The 18,678-nt window shown below is 47.2% G+C and overlaps 7 protein-coding genes across 12 annotated transcripts; 2 read left to right on the forward strand and 5 right to left on the reverse strand.

Annotated features, from left to right (window-relative positions):
• Positions 1-375: 375 nt before the first annotated feature.
• LOC119551374 (NADH dehydrogenase [ubiquinone] 1 alpha subcomplex subunit 6) lies at positions 376-1,021 on the forward strand. The gene is made up of 3 exons (XM_037860695.1): positions 376-589; positions 660-775; positions 831-1,021. Exons 1-3 carry the CDS (start codon positions 460-462, stop codon positions 957-959), a joined length of 375 nt encoding a protein of 124 aa, XP_037716623.1. The 5' UTR covers positions 376-459; the 3' UTR covers positions 960-1,021.
• Positions 1,022-3,808, reverse strand: LOC119551372 (zinc finger protein 175). Its single transcript, XM_037860694.1, has 6 exons — positions 3,121-3,808; positions 2,763-3,062; positions 2,515-2,706; positions 2,355-2,456; positions 1,615-2,293; positions 1,022-1,556 (listed from the first exon to the last, which is right to left on the reverse strand). The coding sequence occupies exons 1-6, from the start codon at positions 3,656-3,658 to the stop codon at positions 1,301-1,303; spliced, it is 2,067 nt and encodes a 688-aa protein (XP_037716622.1). The 5' UTR covers positions 3,659-3,808; the 3' UTR covers positions 1,022-1,300.
• Positions 3,809-4,154: 346 nt separating this feature from the next.
• Positions 4,155-5,147, forward strand: LOC119549982 (tigger transposable element-derived protein 3). Its single transcript, XM_037858385.1, has 2 exons — positions 4,155-4,379; positions 4,432-5,147. Exons 1-2 carry the CDS (start codon positions 4,261-4,263, stop codon positions 4,994-4,996), a joined length of 684 nt encoding a protein of 227 aa, XP_037714313.1. The 5' UTR covers positions 4,155-4,260; the 3' UTR covers positions 4,997-5,147.
• Positions 5,134-11,449, reverse strand: LOC119549980 (zinc finger protein 526). 5 transcript variants are annotated; one of them, XM_037858381.1, is made up of 13 exons: positions 10,876-11,448; positions 10,706-10,814; positions 10,220-10,642; positions 10,002-10,157; positions 9,826-9,939; positions 9,386-9,745; positions 7,922-8,638; positions 7,683-7,862; positions 7,526-7,621; positions 7,333-7,368; positions 6,962-7,237; positions 5,907-6,810; positions 5,134-5,845 (listed from the first exon to the last, which is right to left on the reverse strand). In XM_037858381.1, the coding sequence occupies exons 1-13, from the start codon at positions 11,281-11,283 to the stop codon at positions 5,653-5,655; spliced, it is 3,972 nt and encodes a 1,323-aa protein (XP_037714309.1). In that variant the 5' UTR covers positions 11,284-11,448; the 3' UTR covers positions 5,134-5,652. The 5 variants fall into 5 exon arrangements, with proteins under 5 accessions (XP_037714309.1, XP_037714307.1, XP_037714311.1 ...); XM_037858379.1 differs by having other exon boundaries at positions 5,907-6,813; positions 10,876-11,447; XM_037858383.1 differs by lacking the exon at positions 9,826-9,939 and having other exon boundaries at positions 10,876-11,449.
• Positions 11,450-12,080: 631 nt separating this feature from the next.
• On the reverse strand, positions 12,081-13,206 carry LOC119550245. Its single transcript, XM_037858819.1, has 3 exons — positions 12,904-13,206; positions 12,296-12,846; positions 12,081-12,237 (listed from the first exon to the last, which is right to left on the reverse strand). Exons 1-3 carry the CDS (start codon positions 13,135-13,137, stop codon positions 12,138-12,140), a joined length of 885 nt encoding a protein of 294 aa, XP_037714747.1. The 5' UTR covers positions 13,138-13,206; the 3' UTR covers positions 12,081-12,137.
• A 464-nt stretch (positions 13,207-13,670) lies between these two features.
• On the reverse strand, positions 13,671-15,004 carry LOC119550507 (peroxisomal (S)-2-hydroxy-acid oxidase GLO5). Its single transcript, XM_037859211.1, has 2 exons — positions 14,517-15,004; positions 13,671-14,459 (listed from the first exon to the last, which is right to left on the reverse strand). The coding sequence occupies exons 1-2, from the start codon at positions 14,918-14,920 to the stop codon at positions 13,763-13,765; spliced, it is 1,101 nt and encodes a 366-aa protein (XP_037715139.1). The 5' UTR covers positions 14,921-15,004; the 3' UTR covers positions 13,671-13,762.
• Positions 15,005-15,358: 354 nt separating this feature from the next.
• Positions 15,359-18,637, reverse strand: LOC119550506 (peroxisome assembly factor 2). Of its 2 annotated transcripts, XM_037859210.1 has the most exons (5): positions 18,539-18,637; positions 18,302-18,435; positions 17,730-18,242; positions 16,919-17,674; positions 15,359-16,853 (listed from the first exon to the last, which is right to left on the reverse strand). In XM_037859210.1, exons 2-5 carry the CDS (start codon positions 18,320-18,322, stop codon positions 15,450-15,452), a joined length of 2,694 nt encoding a protein of 897 aa, XP_037715138.1. In that variant the 5' UTR covers positions 18,323-18,435; positions 18,539-18,637; the 3' UTR covers positions 15,359-15,449. The 2 variants fall into 2 exon arrangements, with proteins under 2 accessions (XP_037715138.1, XP_037715137.1); XM_037859209.1 differs by lacking the exon at positions 18,302-18,435 and having other exon boundaries at positions 18,539-18,601.
• Positions 18,638-18,678: the final 41 nt, after the last annotated feature.

Genomic DNA, 18,678 nt, shown 5'->3' on the forward strand with positions numbered 1-18,678 from the left:
ATAATAGGGGTACGGTACTCCCTAAACTGTTAAAGCGTTTATTTTTGATCCGCTGTTCATCAGCTGTTCCATACATTACCAATGTTTATAAATTTAATCAATTTCTTGGCTGTTAGTCTGATAATGACTGTAGTTATAAACATTTAAAAATTTGTTAATATAATTGCTGTTTATTTTTGATAGGCCAATCAGCTGATTTCGCATAAACTCTAGTCTGCGTGAACGTTCGCAAAATGTTGTATTTGAAGCGATTTTTAACGACTGTTTTACTAAGATGTAATATTTATTTATGTGGCAACAAAAGCTAATTACGACATATAAATTCAAAATAAATGTAAAATTAGCAAATAAGTTGTTTGTTGTGTTTGCCATAGTCCATTTGAACAAATTAAAGTACGGCCACACTGCTCTGCTGCGAGCAATATTTGTCGTAGGAAAAACGAAATAAAAACAAATCAAATGGCCGGACGTGAAGCCGTGAAGCGCGCCGTGCAGCAGGTGCGCCCCATCCTGTCCGTGGACCGGGAGGAGGCCCGGAAGCGAGCCCTGAACCTGTACAAGGCCTGGTACCGCCAGATTCCCTACATCGGTGAGTGCTCCTGGTTATGTCATCAGAGTCCGCATCCCGACGCCATATAATCCAATCCCTGCACTTGCAGTAATGGACTACGACATCCCCATGACCGTGGAGCAGTGCCGCGACAAGTTGCGCGAGGAGTTCGTCAAGCATCGCAGCGTAACCGACATCCGTGTGATCGACATGCTGGTCATTAAGGTAAGGCCCTCCTTCACACAATACCCGTATGCTACTATACCAATCCTCTCCACAGGGCCAAATGGAGCTCAAGGAATCCGTGGAGATCTGGAAGCAGAAGGGCCACATCATGCGCTACTGGAAGGAGTCGCAGGATCCCAAGCCCACCGACTTTCTGTCCAAATTTATCCAGGGTGTTAATTAGTTATTGAAATTGAAATAGTTTAAATACAAACTCCTTCCGAGTGTAAATCGAACTCAAGCCAATTTTGTGCGCTTCAGAGCGCGTGTTTCCTTCCAGTTTATTGAGATTGTGACTTCAAAAAAATCATGGTTTTACTGCGGATACATGTAAAGATGTATGTTTTGATCTCAGTTCTCTGAGCAAAAAAGTTGTCCGAACTGAAATAATGGGAGGGGTGTGTGTAAAATGTCGGTTTTGGGATGATTTGTAAAGTGCAGACAGTCTTCTAGCTCTCGTCAGCTATAGTTCGTGCCGTTTGATTTTGTAAATTCTATGCAGGTAAATGGATCGGCGGTCGGTTCTTAGGGTATCAAATTCAGCAGGTTGTCTAGGTCGGTGGAGTTGGCAAAGAGATCTGTGGATATGTCGTCGTAGTCCACGCCCAGACTCTTCAGCTCGGTGAAGCAGTCCTCCGTAAAGCCCGGAATCTCCAGCGAATTATTCGACCTGTTGAATGCATCGTGCCGATTGGTGTAGCCCTTCTTCTCACGGAACATCTCGGCCAGCTGCTCGTCGCTCAGCTCGGTACCATGCACCTTCTTGGAATGTTGCCGGAACCTAGAAGTTGCACAAATGTTAGAAATGATTTCTAGACCGGGTAAGCTATACTACGTACTTGCTGCGATCTGCAAACTCGCCGGCGCAGTCCTGACACTTGTACGGATACTCCATGTGCTCGTACTGATGCTGACGCCTTCGCCACCTAGTCTTCGTCTCAAAGTTGCACACCTCACAGCGCCAGACCTTTGTCTTCTGGTGACTCCTCTGTTCGTGCTCGCGCATCAAGGCCATGTTTTGGAACTGGCTGCCACAGGTGGGGCAGCTGACCTGCTCCTCGTTTACATGGGCTCGCTCGTAGTGCACCCGCAATTCCGCAGAGTTAACATAGTTCAGCGAGCACTTGTCGCACTGGAAATGCCTCTCCGAATGTCGCTTGCGATGCAAGGTCAGGGTGTCGGCGCTCTTGAAGCTCCTGCGGCAGATCTCACACTCGTGCAGCGTTTCCACGGCATGCAGTTGCTGCAGATGCAGCTCGTATTTGCGCATGGTACTAAACTCCTGATCGCAAAAGGTGCAATGCACGGAATCCTTCAATTGGCAGAAACGCTGGTGACTGTGCAGACTGGCCTTCTGGCTGAACACCTTGTCGCACTCCTTGCAGGCGTATGTCTCAGTCGGCGACACCAAAACCTTCGCGGGAGTGTGTACCCTGGTGTAGTGTTTTCTGGCCGACCGCTGATCCTTGAAGATCCTGTCGCAGGCAGGGCAGTTTGCCTGCATGTAGCAGTACATTTCTAATGGATACAAAAAATAAGTAAGGGACAATTCGAGATGGGGATCTTCTAAGATGCCTACCAAAGTCACCATCTATTTTATGGTGATCGATGAGATGCTTCTGCATCTCGCTTCTGTCTTTCGTCTCATAACTATTGCAAGGTCGGCACTTGAAGTTTTGATCTAAAAACATAAACCTCTTGAAGCATTTACAAGGATTATAATGAACAAGACAACCCACTTTTGTTTAGGCCAATTATGTCATCTTCGGCCATAGATATTTTGTGAATACTTTTGTAATGACTTCTTAGCTGCTCAGCATCGGTATCCGTATACTGGCAAACATTGCATTTTAAAATGGGTATATTAACCATTGTGTTGCTAGTGCTGGCTTCTTCCAGCACAAGAGTAGTAGGTTCCTCTACACCATTGGCTAAAAGTAAGGAAATGATTATGATTAGCATCACTAAACTTTCTTTAAAGGCTTACATTTAAGATGATGACTGGACTCCTCCTTCGGACCTTGGCTGCTGGCATCATCGTTCAGTGTCATATACAGAGCGCGTTGTATAAGATCACACTCCGCATCGGACATATCGCCGTTCTTGTTATTGAAATTATAATTGTTATTATTCTCGCCACTTTTGCCGCCCACCGAGGTGGAAATAGCTGAATCTCCTGATGTAATACTGCTCTCGAAGAAGGTCTCATTGTTCTTGGCATCCGAACCGTCGTTTTCGTCCTCCTCCTCCAGGTCGTTGGTGTCGTATTTCACATCGAAAAGGATGACTATTTGGAGGGCAGAAAGGTTAACTATTGATTAAATTGTAAAATAAGAGATGCCCACCTTCATCTTCTTTAGGCGCTTTCTTGCTGCTCGAAGCATCGGCATCTAGTCGGGGCACCTTGGCTCCTCGCATGTAGAGCACATTCTCCTCAATTGGCCCAGGCATGCCCTCGTAGCCCTCGACGAACTGCTCGAACTCCTGGCTGAACTGATTCCAGTGAAGGGTCTCGCTGCTGGCCTTTCTTTTCAGCTCGCCCGTGGGACTGGGCAACTTGACGCTTTTCGCCTCTGCATATAGCTTGAGATTCGACTCCAGGGCCATCTCCACGAAGTGCATGGCCACCTCCAGGGCGCGACAGCAGCGCACGCATATCTGCATGGGCCACAGGTAGCCACCGGGACTAATGACCCGCAGGTCCAGGTGGGTGCACTGCTTCAGGCACTGGGCATAGGTGCGCGACTTCTGGAGATTGGGGATCTCGGCGCTTAGCTGCACGGTTTTCCGGTCCACCGATAGACATGCTCGGCACTTGGAGCCCTTGTTCAGCTTATTCATGGCCGCCAGCGCGGGATCCGCTAGGGATGTGGCGGCGTCCATGGCGCTCTAGTTGTTTGGGATGCTTTTCTTTGCTGGATAATCCTTTCGTTCTTGGCTGTTTCAAAAATATATTCGGCTTACAATGTGTATTGTGTTTTATACCGCTCTTTTGTGATCAAAATTAGTGTGACCGTCTAGAGGGTCACTCAAAATTCTCATGCCGGCGGCCTTTTTGTTCTTGTGCAGTATCTTAAGTTCCAGGGGCGGTCGCTAAGGGCTTTTTCGGGGGAGTCCCTTTGTTCATTGAACAATTTTCAGAAACTAAAAGTGTACACATTCAGTTTCAAGAGTGGTGTAAAGAGTTAAGTTGGGTTACCAAAAAGATTGTATGAAACGTATTTAAATTTAAAAAAGACAATATACAGTTTATCGTATCCAATCAAAAACTCTTCGGAAGATCCCATTGACAAAATCCTGATTACGCCACTGATTGTTTTTATTGGTATACGTTCGCCATGGTCACACTACTAAATATATATATATAGTGTGTGGGCGAACGGACACTCCCTTGAGCGGACAAGGAAATTCGTTAATTTTGCAGCGAGTTTTACTACTTTCAACTAATGAAAGGGCTTACCCTTATTCAATGATCCTGTACGTCAATGGAAATGCTACAGCGACGACCCAGAAAACCAAGACAACTGCTTAGTTTGGAGGAGAAAATGGAAGTAATCCGAACCCATGAGCAGAATAAACTAACAGTACGGGATCTAGCGAAAAGGTACCGTCCCTGCATTGCTTATAAAAATAGATAATAATTAAGATATATTTAGATTTAACATTGGAAAAACTCAAGCAGCTGAGATTTTAAAACACAGAGAGGCGATCAGGAGAGGATTGGCGACTGGAGAACTGAAAATGAACCAGATGCGAAGGAATCCCCTCAGTCAGAAGGGCACTCATATCGATGAGATTTGCTTCGAATGGTTTTCCCGGGCCAGAAGCGAGAGTATACCCGTATCCGGTGAAATGGTCCGGGAAAAGGCCAAGCAGATAGCGGACGAAGCGGGCTACACCGATTTCACAGCCTCCTCTGGATGGCTTCAAAAATGGCGGAAGCGAAACAACATAGCATATAATGCCACCGGTGACAGCCTGGACCTGCAGGAGTTCGAGGCCATACTGGTCAAGAGCGAACCCATCTCAAACAGGGATGATGATGAGGAGCCTTCTCCAGTGAGTTTGATAGGTCCCATCTATTCCAAGGAAGAGGCTATGCTGCAGTTGGCTCGCTTAAAGGAATTCGCCAGAGATGACTTTGTATCCTACCAGCAGTTACTGAGCCTGGAAAACCAGTGGAGCTGGAAGTGGAACAATTTCAAAAAGGAGGTTCCTTGACCTAAATGAATATAATATCTCGAATTTTATATTAGAAGTAGTTTAATTTATATAACATGGTTTGTTTTTAAAGACATACAGTTTTCTAATTTATATTTCTGTTAAAACAAGTAAGATACAAAATAAACTTCATGTTATTCTATTAAGAACATTTATTGCTCGCATATATATAAAATACATGACCCATAGGAGGGTCGATTTGCAATAAAAAAAAACATAATATTGGATGCGTTATAGACACTAACTCTGAAGCTCTTTCTCTTTGGCCAAAGCAGAGCCAGCTGGTGGAGATTGCCTCAATAGTGGTTGGGTATCAAATTGATGATTTTCTGACATCCTGAGGCGGATAATTACATTTAAGGCGGTTCTACAAATTACATGTTGCCCAAGTTGTGGGCGATCATAATACGTTACAAATTAACTGAAATCCATCGCTGTTCGCTATACATAGATATATGTCGATGAATGAATTTATATCTATTATGCGGGTTATGTTATATGAGAGATTAAATTTAATGTGATTAGTCTACAACTTAAAATGTAAACTTTAAGACATTAGATGTGCTAAAACGATGGAGAGGAAAAGAGCTTAGTCTATATCAAACTTTGTACATTGTGCGGCTACGTTGCTTGATTGGTGAGAGCATGAGTTGGGACTACTTGGAATTATTGCATGCAGCTGCGGTCTCCTCCTTGATTTCCTTTTCCCCATCCACATCCTTATTGCAACTGGGAGGTGTTTCATTCAAATCTGTAGAGTTGTTAGGGTCCGTAGACTGTGCAGAGATGTCAGCTATCTCTTCTTTGGTCAGCCGGATATTGTGAATCAAGAGAACATGGCTTGTGAGTCTACATGAAAAATAGGTTTTAATAAAGTGTGCAACTGATTAGTACAGGTTCATCGCCTTACCTTCCACGCCGCAAGTAGGAACGTTCGCACTTGGGACACTTGTAGGTCGCCATGCCCTTGTGCACGCTCATGTGATTCCTCAAATGCAGACTGGATTGCATATCCTTGTTGCAGACGGAGCATATATGCCGCCCGTCCAAGTGCATTGCGTTCTGATGGCGCACCAAATGATGCTTGAAACCGAACGTCTTCCGGCATCCATCAAACGTGCACCGCAGCGTCTTCTCCTTCCCGTGCTTTGTCTTCGTGTGCCGCTCCAGCTCAGCGTTGTTCACAAAGGTTTTGGGGCAGAGCTTGCACTGTGATTTCCGGGCGCCGTGCCGTTTCATATGGAACTTGAGCAGAGTGAGCGTTCGGTACGTCGTATTGCAGATTGAACACTTGTGTTGGTAGCCCCACCGCGATGGCTCCGTATTGGAGTGCAGCTCCATCTCGTGCTTAACCAGCTTGCCCAGTTCGTCGAAAGTCTTGTTGCATATCTTGCATGCGTAAGTGGAAGTTCGAAGCAGACGGGAGTTGGAGCGCAAACCCTTCACTGGCGATGCAGCCAGGGCGGCGGTGGTCAATAGTTTGTCGCTTCCGTTGAGATGACTGCTTGGTGGGGCATTCGTTATGGCTTTGGGCATGGCATGGGAATTGGGCGTGGATCGCTGGGCTGCATCTCCCATGAAGTCATAGTCGTAATCAAACGGTGTGGGCGTGGGAAAGAGGTTGGTCGACGATGAGGCTGTCGTTGTGATGGGCGATTCGGAGGATGTAGCTGCCGCTGCTGCTGCCGCTGTTATTGCTGCTGCTATAGCCGTTGTCGTCACTGCCGTGGCTGCGTCCAATGTCACTGGATCTAGTTCTTCCTCTGGCACTGCCGGTTCCATTTTTATTCCCGATCCATCATCTTTGCCAGCTACTTCTGGTGAGAACAACAACAATCAACGATCATTGTTCATCGTTGAGCAACAGCGTTTTTGGATTATCAATCGAATTGTGTGTTGGCGTGTGTTGGGCATAGTTGGAATGGGAATTTGAGTTCATTCTTGCAAGGCTATTGAGGCTCTTACCATTGCCACCGCCATTGCCTGAAGCCGCCGCCGTCATCATCTCAGCCCCACCGTCCGTCTGCATCATCTCAATCTGTTTGTTTTCCTCAAAGACCGGATTCTCTGGTCCACAACTTGTGGACGACGATGTGGTCAAGGTTACAGTGGTGCTTTCCACCGATTGTGGCGTTTGCATCTCTATAATAGTGTCCACTAAATGGCTGCGCTGCAGGTGGCGGCTGAGGGTGCTTTTGGCCGCAAAAGATCGAATGCAGCGCGGGCATTCAAAGGGTAATTCTGTGAATAGATTGGGCAAGTTGTAGTATAAGGGCATAAGGAGTTAAATGAGTTTACACGTGGAAAATGGTTTGATTAGTGCCAAAGTTACTTACTGCGTATAATAAACACCTCGTTGGCATGTATGGAAACTGAAATCAATATAGTATGTATGGTATTAATAATCATTCATTAAAATTAATGGTAAAGTAATAATACTTGTAACCCAGCTAATTGATTAGCATACCAGTTTTAGTATATAAATTGTTATAATCACTTGTGATTAAATAAGAAATTAAAACTACTTACCGCCATCATTAATGCCGTGGTGGGCATTTAGATGCTGCCGCATATCCGCATCTGATTCGCACTCGAATGGACATTTAGCGCACATGAGCATTGGTTCTAAAGATAGAGATGGAAATTGCTGATGGTGAGCTTTAAATATAGTTGTATTCCAGCTTACTCTTCATCTTGCCAAGATATAGTTTTTCGATGTTAGTGCGGGCTACTGAAACCTTATCGCCCTTGGCCTGGACCATGTCTCTCGTGGGCATTCGCTTGTGCACAGTTTTGTAATGCCTGATCAGCAGACGCTTCATGTTGTACAGATTGGTACACAGCTCGCAGCGATAGGGGGCCAGACCTGAAGACAAAAACAGATATATAAGTATTGGATTACAAGAAGTGGCCCAGCTGACTCACCCCGATGGACAAACATGTGGTTCTCAAACTTATACTGGCTGGTAAACTTCTTGTTGCAGTATATGCAGTAGGGCTTCTGCAAATGCTTCGATTGCTCGTCGTCAAAGTCGTCGACATCATCATCGTCACTGGTTAGCAGCAGATTCTGATCTGTGGCAGCATCGTTGTTGTCATTCTCGTCATCGTTGTCCGCCTCCTCCTCCTCCTCCTCTTCGCCCACCGCATCCTCCTCCTCGTCGAAGTCCTCGAACAAGTTCTCGGCATCAAAGTCCAGACTGATATTGTTATTATCAATCACAATGTCATCGCCATCCACCACGGGCATATCGTCAGCGGGTATGGTGCAAATTGCAGCCACATCGGTGTTGTCAATGAAATCCTGCATGTCGCCAAAGATCGAAATGTTCGATGTATTGGCTGCCACTTGCTGAACGGCTTGCTGAACGGCTTCGTTCACTGGCAGAGTGCCGTCTGAGATTTCGGGAAAGATTCCAAATGCATTGCTGTTAGCTTCTCCGGTTGAGTCCACCACAGGTGTCATTGGGACAGGCAGCGGGTTCGTCGCTACAGCTGTGCTACTGGCGGTTGCCGCATAGAAAAGCGGCGTGGCATCCACCAACACGTTGATTTCGCCCGATTCTGTGATGGTCGTGGATGTGGTGGCCATCGGCGCCGGCTGCTGCATTGGTACCTGCTGTTCCACAACAACTGGCGGATCTGCAAGACATTACAACACAAACATGCAAAAAAGGAACAATTTTAAACAGAAAAATGAACAGTGTTCATTGAACACACTTATAAACTTTTGGATTAAAATAAAACTTTGTTAGTTTGTAAGCTAAGGATACTAAAAATAATCTCGAAAATTCACACAAAACATTTAGAATAGGTGAATTAATCCTGTTTAGTCCTTACCAAAAGTCACAATACCATGTGCCGTAGATTTTGCTCTTATTAATATGGAATATAAGCCTTTGGAACTTGTTTCGAGTGTCATCACCGCGTTGGCTATAGGAAATCCCCAATCCTACCCGCTAATGAAGGCCAAAGACTAAATGCCATTATGATTTAAGCTCAAATTTACTAGCAAAATATGGAATTACCTTGATAAAAGCGATACATTAAAATATTTGAATATGTTGGCGTGTAGAACAGATTTAAAATTCGTATGCAATGTTTACTATTGTTTAATATATACATTCATTTGTACTTTTTGTGTAGACTGATGGTAAATGGTGTGCCAGAAAATCACCGCCAAATGAGTTAAATAAAGAGGCAACAAATTAAATAAAAAGAAAACTACGAGTGACACTCGAAACAAAACCAGATGAGCTGTGATCTCAGCATGAAACAAATATCAAATAAATAATGAAATCAACAAACTATAAAAGTGACGAAAATTTCATTTGCGAATCATTTCATAACTCTCCGAAATACAGCTCCTATTCCAATCTCAAGACTCACATTTAATGCCAATTGGGATGTCGTTGTGATCTGGTTTCCTGACCGAAGGCAGCTGCTTGGGGGCAACGCCACTCGAAGCTGGAGCTTGGAGAATGCTAGCTTCCGCCTCACTGGACCAACTGGGACGCAGCTGCACCTCCGTAGGCTGGACCCTGTGCCCATCCGTGTAGTGCGTTCGCAGCTGACTGGCGTTGCGCGTCTCGAAGAGGCACATGTCGCACGAGAAGACACGTGAATCCGGCTCTTTGTCACTCTTGCCGTTTTCATCAGACCGATGGTGGACCATCTTGTAATGCTCTATGAGATCGGCGCTGCGCAGCGAGTAATAGTCGCACTGATCGCAGAAGAACTTGGGCAAATCTGTTCGAAACAAAGGCACGGGAATTAGTCATCATTTGTCATTTAAAAACCTTGCATTAAGATAGGTGAAATCAACTAACTGCTGTGTGTCAATTGGTGAGATTTGAGGCGTGTCACAGTGGAAAATGTTTTCGGACATATTTTGCACTTGTGTTTGTAAGCGGGCGATCCGCCAGCTGTTGGCTTTGGCCTGGCTGTAAACGTATAAGATGGTAGACTGTAGAAACGTATTACCTGCCTGGCGGGCGCATCTTACCTCTTGGCTGCGGCATAACATCCTCCACAATCAGCTCGCTGACATCGATATCCATCGGTACACTCTGCTCATTGACACCCAAAAGATTTTGTAGGCTGATATTGACATTGGAGGCGTTGTTTGGCTTGCTGTCATCGATATACTCTATGACCACGCCTGCAAACGGACCGGTATGAGTGATTTTTCTTAATTAGTTACTCGTAGCTAGCTAAACCCACCGCTTCCATTGACCTGCTGCAGCGAGCCATCGGGCAGGACCAGGTACTCGGTCCCTATGCTCACATTGGGCGTGTCCATGGGCGGTAAGGTGGAAGTGAGAGTGTCTACTCCGGGCACCGTTTCGCCCATGCTGACGGCCAGCTGCTGCTCAATGTCGCGCAGCTGCTCGGAATCGATATGCGGCTGCAGCTGTGGCTGCGCGTAGTCATCTGGCGTCAGAACAGTGGGTATTAGCAGCTCCATGTCCTCCAGCGTGCACACCGGCTTGGGTTCTTCATATCTGGGCGCCGGCAAGTCCTTGTTTTTGACATGCTCCTCCGCCTGGCCAGTGGACAGGCCATGAATGTTGATATAATGCTCCAGCAGTACGCGCTGTTTCAGCGTGGTGAAGCTGCACATCTTGCAGTTGTACGAAAGACCCTCTGGAAATGGATTCGCCCTGTGAGAAACATGAAACATGATAGGTTTATGGGGGTAACCTGTACCTGCATGTTGGCGTATGTGCTGCTTGAGCTCCAGGCGATTGTAGACCACCACTCCGCACACCTGGCACTCGTGCCGCATGGTTTTCAACGGCTTCATCTCCGTCTCCAGCTGGAAGTGAAGGAAGGGGATGTTTTATGCTGGGAATGTAAGGCCCTTAAGGCAAACATACTTCTTGAGGGACTACTGGGTTTCCGGGTTTCTTCTCCGGCTCCTGGACCAGAGAGCCATTAAGTCTCCTTTGGCCCCGCTTGGGACACAGTTTGCGACACAGGATCTCGTGGGCACGCAGAGCGTTCTTAAGGAAGTAGTAGGCCACCTGGAGGCTCTTGCTGCACTCGATACAGATGTACTGCGGCAGCTCGGGGGCATTTTCGGCGCTCACGCAGAAGAGCAGGCACCGGAGCAGGGGGATCTTGTCCGATGTGTCCGCCGGATCCAGACTGCGCGCCACCACCACCGAGTCCAGTTTGAGGTACTCCACATCCGTCTTCAGGCAGCAGCGACACGAAAACTTGTAGTCCACCTCGGCGCCCGAAATTGCGTCCGAGTGCGAGCTGTTCCTCTTGTTCAGCGCCATCGTTCACGCGTTGCTCATCTGATGGCGCTCGTTTCGCCTGGTCTCCTGTCGCAGCAATTAATTGGCAAATGGCCGCCGATCTCTCACGATTTAACAAAAAAAAAACTCAATTGTTTTTCTTCACTCGCGTCGCGTCGAAATAAAATGGCATGCCAGGGTTGTTTCGCATTGCGTTTTATTGGCCAGGGCTGGCGCACCACACGCAGTCGATACCAGCGGCCTATCGATAAAACGGCCCCTTCGCGCCCTCAAAATGGTTGGTAATCGAATTATCTTAATTAAATTATCTTTAAAGAACTCAGCTGACTTAAATGTTTTGATTAATTTTTATTTCTTGCTAGATCCAGCAGTGAAACTAAAAATTTTAATTTGATATTTTGAAACTAGCGATGTAACTAATATCCTACACTTTTCTGAGTGTAATTTTGTTATACATACATATTTTATATACAAATTCATTACATTATGAATTGGTATTCATATGAAATCTGTTCCTGACTTCTTCATAAACATTAAATTTTTATAAAAATGTAATAACACCATCTCCGTTAGTAAAAATGTTTCTTTCCACCATAAGTCATGTTTGTTTGCATGCGGATGCATTTATAGCTGCAATAGAAGCCCACTTTAAATAAGAATAATATATAAACACTGACCTTAATCTACAAACACGAACTTTCAAGTGTTAATTGCAGCAGAATTAATAAACCGAAAAGAGAAAAATGGACGAACATACAGCAGAACACCAATGGATTCCACCAGTACTGTCAGATCGATCATATATAGATACAAAATCGTTGGTTTCTATTTAGTTTATTAGCTAAGGCCGAGTAGTTTATAGCCTTGTGTAAATATTAACTGGTGTATTCCATGGGCACGCACTCCTCAGCCGCCACCTCGTGTGAATGGGATCCATCGTCCTCCATCAGGTGGTGCAGGCTCTCGTTGGGATAGCTGGGAAAACAAGGTTATTGCAATGGTATTCCAACACAGAAAATGCACAAGTAGTTACCACTTGGAGGGGCTCTCATCGCTGAGCATCGTGGTGGGCACTGTGGCCTCGGGACTCATGAGCTCCAGGGGTGTGGGTCGTCGCTCCTGCAGCTGACGGGCGATCTCCGCTTGGCTCAGGCCAGGCGACACCTCCTTGGGAGTAGTCTGTAACTGCAGTTGCTGCTGCGAAGGGGAAACTGTGGCGGTGAGTTGTCTTTTGACAGCAGCTGCTTGAATTCCATGGTTCGTGGGCATCATTCCTGTGAGGATTTTGCGTCTTCGTCCCCTTGTGGCGCCCACAGTGGGAATGTGCGGGGTCACACCCGGAGTGCCAGGTGTCCCCTTGTCCTTGTGCTTCCGGCGACTGGCGTCCTTGGATGCTTGCGATCCTCCTGCTCCTGACGTTGATGCTGGCTCCGAATCGGAGCTGTCGGTGGCATCGCTGTCGCTGGAGTCCTTCGCCGGCTTTTCGTACAGCAGCAGGCGGTCCAGCAGGAAGGTGCGATCCCGGGATACCTTTAGCAGACGCCGCTGGTTGGTGTGCAACAGATCTTGGAAATACTCGTTCTCCTGTAAACACAAAAAGCTGTGACTTGCCATTGGCCAAGTTCAACTTTAGATATTTACGTAGATGAGGAACTTGAGCTTCTTCTTGAGGTTCTTGTAGCGCTCCTTGAAGTCCGTTTCATTGGCTCCCATTCCCGCGGAGACGGAGGATGAACTAGCGGGCGCTGCACCGCGGGAAAGTGCCGGAACACGATCTCTGGCAGGTGGCTGGGGTTCATCGTCACTCGGCGGCTCGTCCTTGATGCCGCCCTCCTCCTGGTTGGCCAGGGATCTGCAGTACCAGCCGTCTAGCATTGTCTTTTCATTTACTCTTGCGTTTTGTTAATTTTTCTTCTGCAGACAGCCCAGGGTTGCCAGATCAGATTCTAGTTCGTATACATGCAGTACAGTGATGTGAATTTAGCGATAATTGAAACACTCAATACACATAGTTATCGAATGATTATTTTCCGTTACCTTTTTCTAATTAAAAAATTGAATTGGTTTTATATATTTAAATAATTATTTTATTTTATATTAGTTATTATTTGAAAGTTCTGCTTAAATTTAATAAAATTACTTTTTAAATTACGTTTTATATAGACTACATTTGTATTTACAATTTTAACGTAATTATTAATCGTTTTAAATTAAATTTCTAAATTGCATTGTTTAAATACATTTGGGAAATATAAAAATTTGTCTGTATTCAGTTCCCGTCAAGAATTTTAGAATGGTTAAATGTTCTTCCAATTAGCAATTTCTTAACTATACATGATTTTATAAAATCCCAGAAATTTTTGGGGTAATCAATGTTTATCTAAATAGAGAGTATTTAAGACTAATCTTTGTTATTTAGTTTATCTTTATTGACGGTTTCATTTGGGTTATAACAGAAAGTATAATAAGATAAATGCATATATCCTAAGGGGTTTGGGGTTTATAGCTTGGAATATTGGCTCTCATGCACCACCATCGATGGGGTAATATCCTTCAGGGTTCGGCAGCCGATCAACGCCATGGTGATCTCAAAGTCCTTTCGCAGCACACTAAGCATCTCCTCCACGCCCTTCTGGCCGTTGTAGGCCAGTCCCCAGACAGCCGGACGACCTACGAAGACGGTCTTCGCTCCGAGAGCCAAAGCCTTGAAGATATCATTGCCCTGCATGATGCCTCCGTCCAGCATGACCACCAGATCCTCGCCTACGGCTTTTACTATCTCCGGGAGAGCCTCGATCGAGGCGGGAACAGTGTCGATCTGACGTGCTCCGTGGTTGGAAACGATGAGTCCGGCGCATCCGAACTCCCTGGCCAACACAGCATCTTCGGCAGTCAGAACTCCCTTCACCACAATGGGCAGATGAGTGATGCTTTTCAGCCAGGCAATATCTTTCCAGGAGATGGTGGCATCAAACTGGCTGGACACATACTCGTTGATGCCCGAGGCGCCCATGGTGGCATTGCCCACTCCAGTGGCCTTCACGCCCTGGAAATTGGCCAGACTTAGGTGCGACGGCAGGCTGAAGTTGTTGCGCACATCGGCACGTCGGTGACCAAAGATGGGGGCATCGATGGTGAGGACAAGTGCCCTGAAGTTGGCCTTTTCGGCACGGCGCACCAGTTTTTCTGTTATGGTACTGAAATCAGTATGGTAAGTCAGTAATAGTGCCAATATTGTAGGATTAACAGCTCACCGATCCTTGTAGATGTATAGCTGGAACCACTTGATTGTGTCAGGGGCACCGGCTGCCAAATCCTCCAGCGAAGTGGTGGACAGCGTGCTTAGTATAAAGATGGAGCCAGCTTTTCCCGCCGCCCTGGCATTGCCCACTTCTCCATCCGGATGTGCCATCTTTTGCATGGCAGTGGGGGCTATGCCCAACGGCCACTTCATCTGCTCCCCGAGGATCTGGCAGCCAATGTCCAAGCGGGAGACATCCCTCAGGCAACGCGGACGGAGACGCAGCCGGCGAAAAGCCTCGCGATTCAGTCCCAAGGTGAACTGCTCACCGGCTCCGCTGCGGTAGTAGTCCAGGGCATTCTTTTCCAGCTGGCCAGCGGCCTTTTTCTCAAAGTCCTCCACGCAAACCAACGCCATGTCTGTTACGTAAAATGGAAATGGAAATGTACACTGTTTGGGAACACCTCTCGCAGCACCTCCCAGACTCGAACTAAACCCACTGAGATTAGGGGACAGCATCAATAGCTTTTGCCTAGCGCGGGCCATAAACCAGGGAACCGCGATAAGCAGGCTGTTTGCCGGCTGCAACTGATAAGGAACCCCTCCCCGATCCGAGATTATAGAGCACAGATCATTGCAAAGATCGTCCCAATACGCAGTTTCCCTACTCTACATGGGGGGTTCTGCCCAAGATGATAAGAGGTCACTTTCACTTTGAGAGGGCCAAGGTTAATTGGTATCAAGCACCTCCTGCAGTCTTCCAAGCTTTTATTATCCAATTCCTAGACACTGGTATCAGATTTCTATAACTACTCCACCTTCTAATGGCTGAAACGAGTGGAAGCTCGCTGGAAATTGTGAACTATCAACGGGTTTATTGAAAAACAACGATAAAATGTCTGTAAAAAAACTCACTCTTAGAACTAGTTAACCATCTTCGAGAACCTTAAACACTGTACGTCGTCTTTAGGTTGTTGAAATACTCCAGATCCTTTGCGCTGATCGAGGGCACGAACTTGTTGAATGATTTTGTGAAGTCCTCCGCCTCCACAATCACGTTCTCCGGCACTAGTTCCCTTTCTGTGATGGCTCCACTCAAGTGTCTGTCTATGGTGCGTCTCACGGCCGAGAGCCAGGCATTCGAGCAGATGGAGTACAGATCTGCTCCACTCATTTCACTCTTCAAACGCTCTGCAATCTGGTCCATGTCCACACTGGCTTCCAAGGCGAATCGCTGGGTCTGAGCACGTAGAACGGCTGCCTTGTCATCGGCCGTTGAGCAGGGTCCCACGTAGAAAAGCTTGTCGAAGCGACCGGGACGCAAGAGGGCGGGATCGATAAGATCTGGTCGATTGGTGGCGGCCAGTATGAAGATGGGTTTGCTTGTATCGCCATCGCTCATGCCGTCCATCTCGGCCAAAAGCTGCGACACCACCCTATCCATAACCCCTCCTGAATCACCAGCCACACCACGATTGGGTGCCAGGGAGTCCAGTTCGTCCAGGAAGAGCACACAAGGAGCCGCAGACCGAGCACGGGAGAATACCTCGCGCACATTCTGCTCGCTCTGGCCCACGTACATGTTGAGCAGCTCCGGGCCCTGCACCGAAAGGAAACTCAGGTTGCACTCGGTGGCCACAGCCTTGGCCACCAGGGTTTTGCCAGTTCCCGGGGGTCCGTAGAGCAGTATGCCAGATCTCCTGAGGTTCTTGCCCATAAGATGGACATGCTTGAGTGGCAGGCCTATGCTGCTCTGGATCTCATCCTTCAGTTTGGCCAGACCTCCGATATCCGACCAATAGACCTTTGGCACCTTGGGCGCACCCAAACTGTCCGCAAATGAACTCTGCATGTCGGTGAGGTTCTTGGCGAAGTGGGACATGTCCAAAGTGGTTTTACCCAACCTCTTGCGAATCTTCATGCGAACCGCACTGTCATAGAGCAACTGCAGGTCGCCCAGCAGGAATCCCTGCGACTTGGCAGCCACGTCCTGCAGCACGTTGAGGGTTTGCCTCCAACTGGGGGACACGCGTGACATGAACTGCGACTGATTTTCCCGCGAGAACAAGGGCAATTGATCTATGGCCCTCTGGTTGTGGATAACATCGTTGAAAGTCTCACGCACATGCATCCAGCGAAGGATCTCGAATCGCTCCTCCTTACTGGGCATCTCAATGTTTATGATCTCCAAGAAGAGTCCCTGGATCATGGGCTTAAGGTGCCTGTCACTGGTCAAAGCCACCACCACAATTGGGTGCTTGCGATCCCGGTTGAAGAGTTCCTGGACCTGCACGTGAAAAGCAGAGAGCAGGCGCAGATCCTCGTTGCCCTCGTTGTCTATGCCAAATATCTGTAAGTATATGTAAGTTGTTTAGAAAGTTGTCTTTCTAAATTAATCGAGCGATCCTAACCCACCTCAAAGTTATGGAAGCAAATCAAGAGCGGTTCGCTGACTTGGCTCTTGGCAAAGACCGCCTTTAGCTTCATCTCCGTGTGCGAGGGAACCTGCGAAACGATCTCCGCGCAATCCGCACCGTAAATATGCATTCCCAGCTCCTGTGCTACAGCGTTTACAAGCTTCGACTTGCCAGATCCTCGCTCGCCCTGCAGTAGGAACACAGGAAAGATGTGCTTGGAAGACAGACAGGCGGACTTCTTGGGCAGAAAGGCATCCACTGAGGAGCGCAACAGCTTATAGGGCTTTCGCAAGCCACTTGGATAGTTCTCCACGATGGCTATGCTATCGAGAACTTGGCGAGGCAGGAAACTATGGGCTGACGGCACCTGAACCAGGTTGCTAAAGTTCTTGGCCACCACTGCCTGCAGCTCGAACTCGCTGCCCTTCGTCTCCAGGTGAATGCACTTTAAGTGGACGTGGCGTAGGTTGGCGAATATCAGGTAATAGTGGGCATAAGTGGCAGTGCCCACCAACTCGCCGTTCACTTCGATGCGGTAGGTGTGTCCACGATGCAGGAGTCGAGGGGTGTTGAAGTAGTTGCTCAGGATGAGCTCAGTCAGTTCGGCGGGTAGCTCGTGAGGATCCGTCAGCAAGTATACATGGGCTTTAGTTGCTATTCCGGGTATGGTCTGCTCATCGGCGAAGTGTTCCAGTTGCACCCAACAGTTGGAGCGGACTCGAAAGCGATCCAATATGTTGCCATAGAAGTTTTCCTGAAATGGTATACTTTTTTAGATTACCCTCATGGTAGTTATAAGAATTACCCACCTGGACGTACAGACAATTGGGTTGGCACTGGGCTACCGGCAGAATCTGGGCCACAATGGTGTGTGGAGCCTCCTGGAGCATTTGTTTGATGACCGATCGTGATGTGGATCCCCCATCTCCGGCCTGCTCCTTGTTGATCCTAGCCCGCCCTCCTCGGATGACCAAGTTGACAAAGTTGACGTCCGGCGACTCCGCATAGGTGTCGTACACCTCCCGGCTGGCGAACACCAAGTGCTCCGACTTGATCAGCTCGTTCTTGATGAGCAGATCGTAGAGGCGATTCGGAATGGGGGTCAGCTGCAACTTGCCCTTGTAATATTTGGCGTAGCGCCAGTATACGGCGTATGTCAGATATCCGGGGTAGAGGAACCAGGGCCACTTGGGCGCCAGCAGCTGCACGACGGAATTGTAGCCCTCGACCAGCTCTTGAACTCTCCCGGAGAAGCTAAATCTCGGCTGGCCGGGATCCTGTTGATCGAACGACACCGAATTCCGCTTGCCCACGACCTTTTTCTGCGGGAATCGAAACGAAAGATTAGCTAATCGGGTTAATATATTAGTTGTCCACCTACCGCAGCATCGTTTTCATTCATTTTGTACAAAAAATATGGACAAATACACAACAGAAAGCACAAGTGCAAGGGTTAATTTCGAGAGGCAGTGTCAAAGTTCAAGGAGTTTGGGGGGTGGGCGCCAGACAAGTACACTGAAATATGCAATGGCAAGTTAATCTAGTTAATGCACAGCAAGTTTTTACCCTCTGCAATCAATATTAGCAAATTTATTTAGCCAGTTACGTTCGTTTTTACCTTTTTTATAATTACTCTCCTCTTCATTACGAATGTTTTGGTTCAGGTAACAAAAATACTCCGAAAAATACCAAAAATCTAGAGACATCCCAGCACCGGCTACAGTGAACACCCAATAATTAGTGACGTAAAATGAATAA

Source organism: Drosophila subpulchrella, chromosome 2R, assembly GCF_014743375.2.
Source record: "Drosophila subpulchrella strain 33 F10 #4 breed RU33 chromosome 2R, RU_Dsub_v1.1 Primary Assembly, whole genome shotgun sequence".
Lineage (NCBI taxonomy): Eukaryota > Metazoa > Arthropoda > Insecta > Diptera > Drosophilidae > Drosophila > Drosophila subpulchrella.

Bases quoted from the DNA above. Each gene is read 5' to 3' on its own strand.
- LOC119550245 (XM_037858819.1), bottom strand. From the start codon at position 13,137: ATGCTAGACGGCTGGTACTGCAGATCCCTGGCCAACCAGGAGGAGGGC. The intron at 12,847-12,903 runs GTAAATATCTAA...TTGTGTTTACAG, and splicing joins AGCTCAAGTTCCTCATCTAC to GAGAACGAGTATTTCCAAGA. The intron at 12,238-12,295 runs GTAACTACTTGT...TTGTTTTCCCAG, and splicing joins GATGAGAGCCCCTCCAAGTG to CTATCCCAACGAGAGCCTGC.
- LOC119549980 (XM_037858379.1), bottom strand. From the start codon at position 11,283: ATGGCGCTGAACAAGAGGAACAGCTCGCACTCGGACGCAATTTCGGGC. The intron at 9,940-10,001 runs GTAAGATGCGCC...ATACGTTTACAG, and splicing joins TGTTATGCCGCAGCCAAGAG to CCAGGCCAAAGCCAACAGCT. The intron at 7,863-7,921 runs GTGAGTCAGCTG...TTTTGTCTTCAG, and splicing joins CCACATGTTTGTCCATCGGG to GTCTGGCCCCCTATCGCTGC.
- LOC119550507 (XM_037859211.1), bottom strand. From the start codon at position 14,920: ATGGCGTTGGTTTGCGTGGAGGACTTTGAGAAAAAGGCCGCTGGCCAG. The intron at 14,460-14,516 runs GTGAGCTGTTAA...TACTGATTTCAG, and splicing joins CTATACATCTACAAGGATCG to TACCATAACAGAAAAACTGG.
- LOC119551374 (XM_037860695.1), top strand. From the start codon at position 460: ATGGCCGGACGTGAAGCCGTGAAGCGCGCCGTGCAGCAGGTGCGCCCC. The intron at 590-659 runs GTGAGTGCTCCT...CTGCACTTGCAG, and splicing joins CCGCCAGATTCCCTACATCG to TAATGGACTACGACATCCCC. The intron at 776-830 runs GTAAGGCCCTCC...TCCTCTCCACAG, and splicing joins TCGACATGCTGGTCATTAAG to GGCCAAATGGAGCTCAAGGA.
- LOC119550506 (XM_037859209.1), bottom strand. From the start codon at position 18,565: ATGAAGAGGAGAGTAATTATAAAAAAG. The intron at 17,675-17,729 runs GTGGGTAATTCT...ATACCATTTCAG, and splicing joins CCAATTGTCTGTACGTCCAG to GAAAACTTCTATGGCAACAT. The intron at 16,854-16,918 runs GTGGGTTAGGAT...ATATACTTACAG, and splicing joins TTTGCTTCCATAACTTTGAG to ATATTTGGCATAGACAACGA.
- LOC119551372 (XM_037860694.1), bottom strand. From the start codon at position 3,658: ATGGACGCCGCCACATCCCTAGCGGATCCCGCGCTGGCGGCCATGAAT. The intron at 3,063-3,120 runs GTGGGCATCTCT...CCCTCCAAATAG, and splicing joins AGCGCCTAAAGAAGATGAAG to TCATCCTTTTCGATGTGAAA. The intron at 2,707-2,762 runs GTAAGCCTTTAA...CCTTACTTTTAG, and splicing joins GTCCAGTCATCATCTTAAAT to CCAATGGTGTAGAGGAACCT.
- LOC119549982 (XM_037858385.1), top strand. From the start codon at position 4,261: ATGGAAATGCTACAGCGACGACCCAGAAAACCAAGACAACTGCTTAGT. The intron at 4,380-4,431 runs GTACCGTCCCTG...AGATATATTTAG, and splicing joins GTACGGGATCTAGCGAAAAG to ATTTAACATTGGAAAAACTC.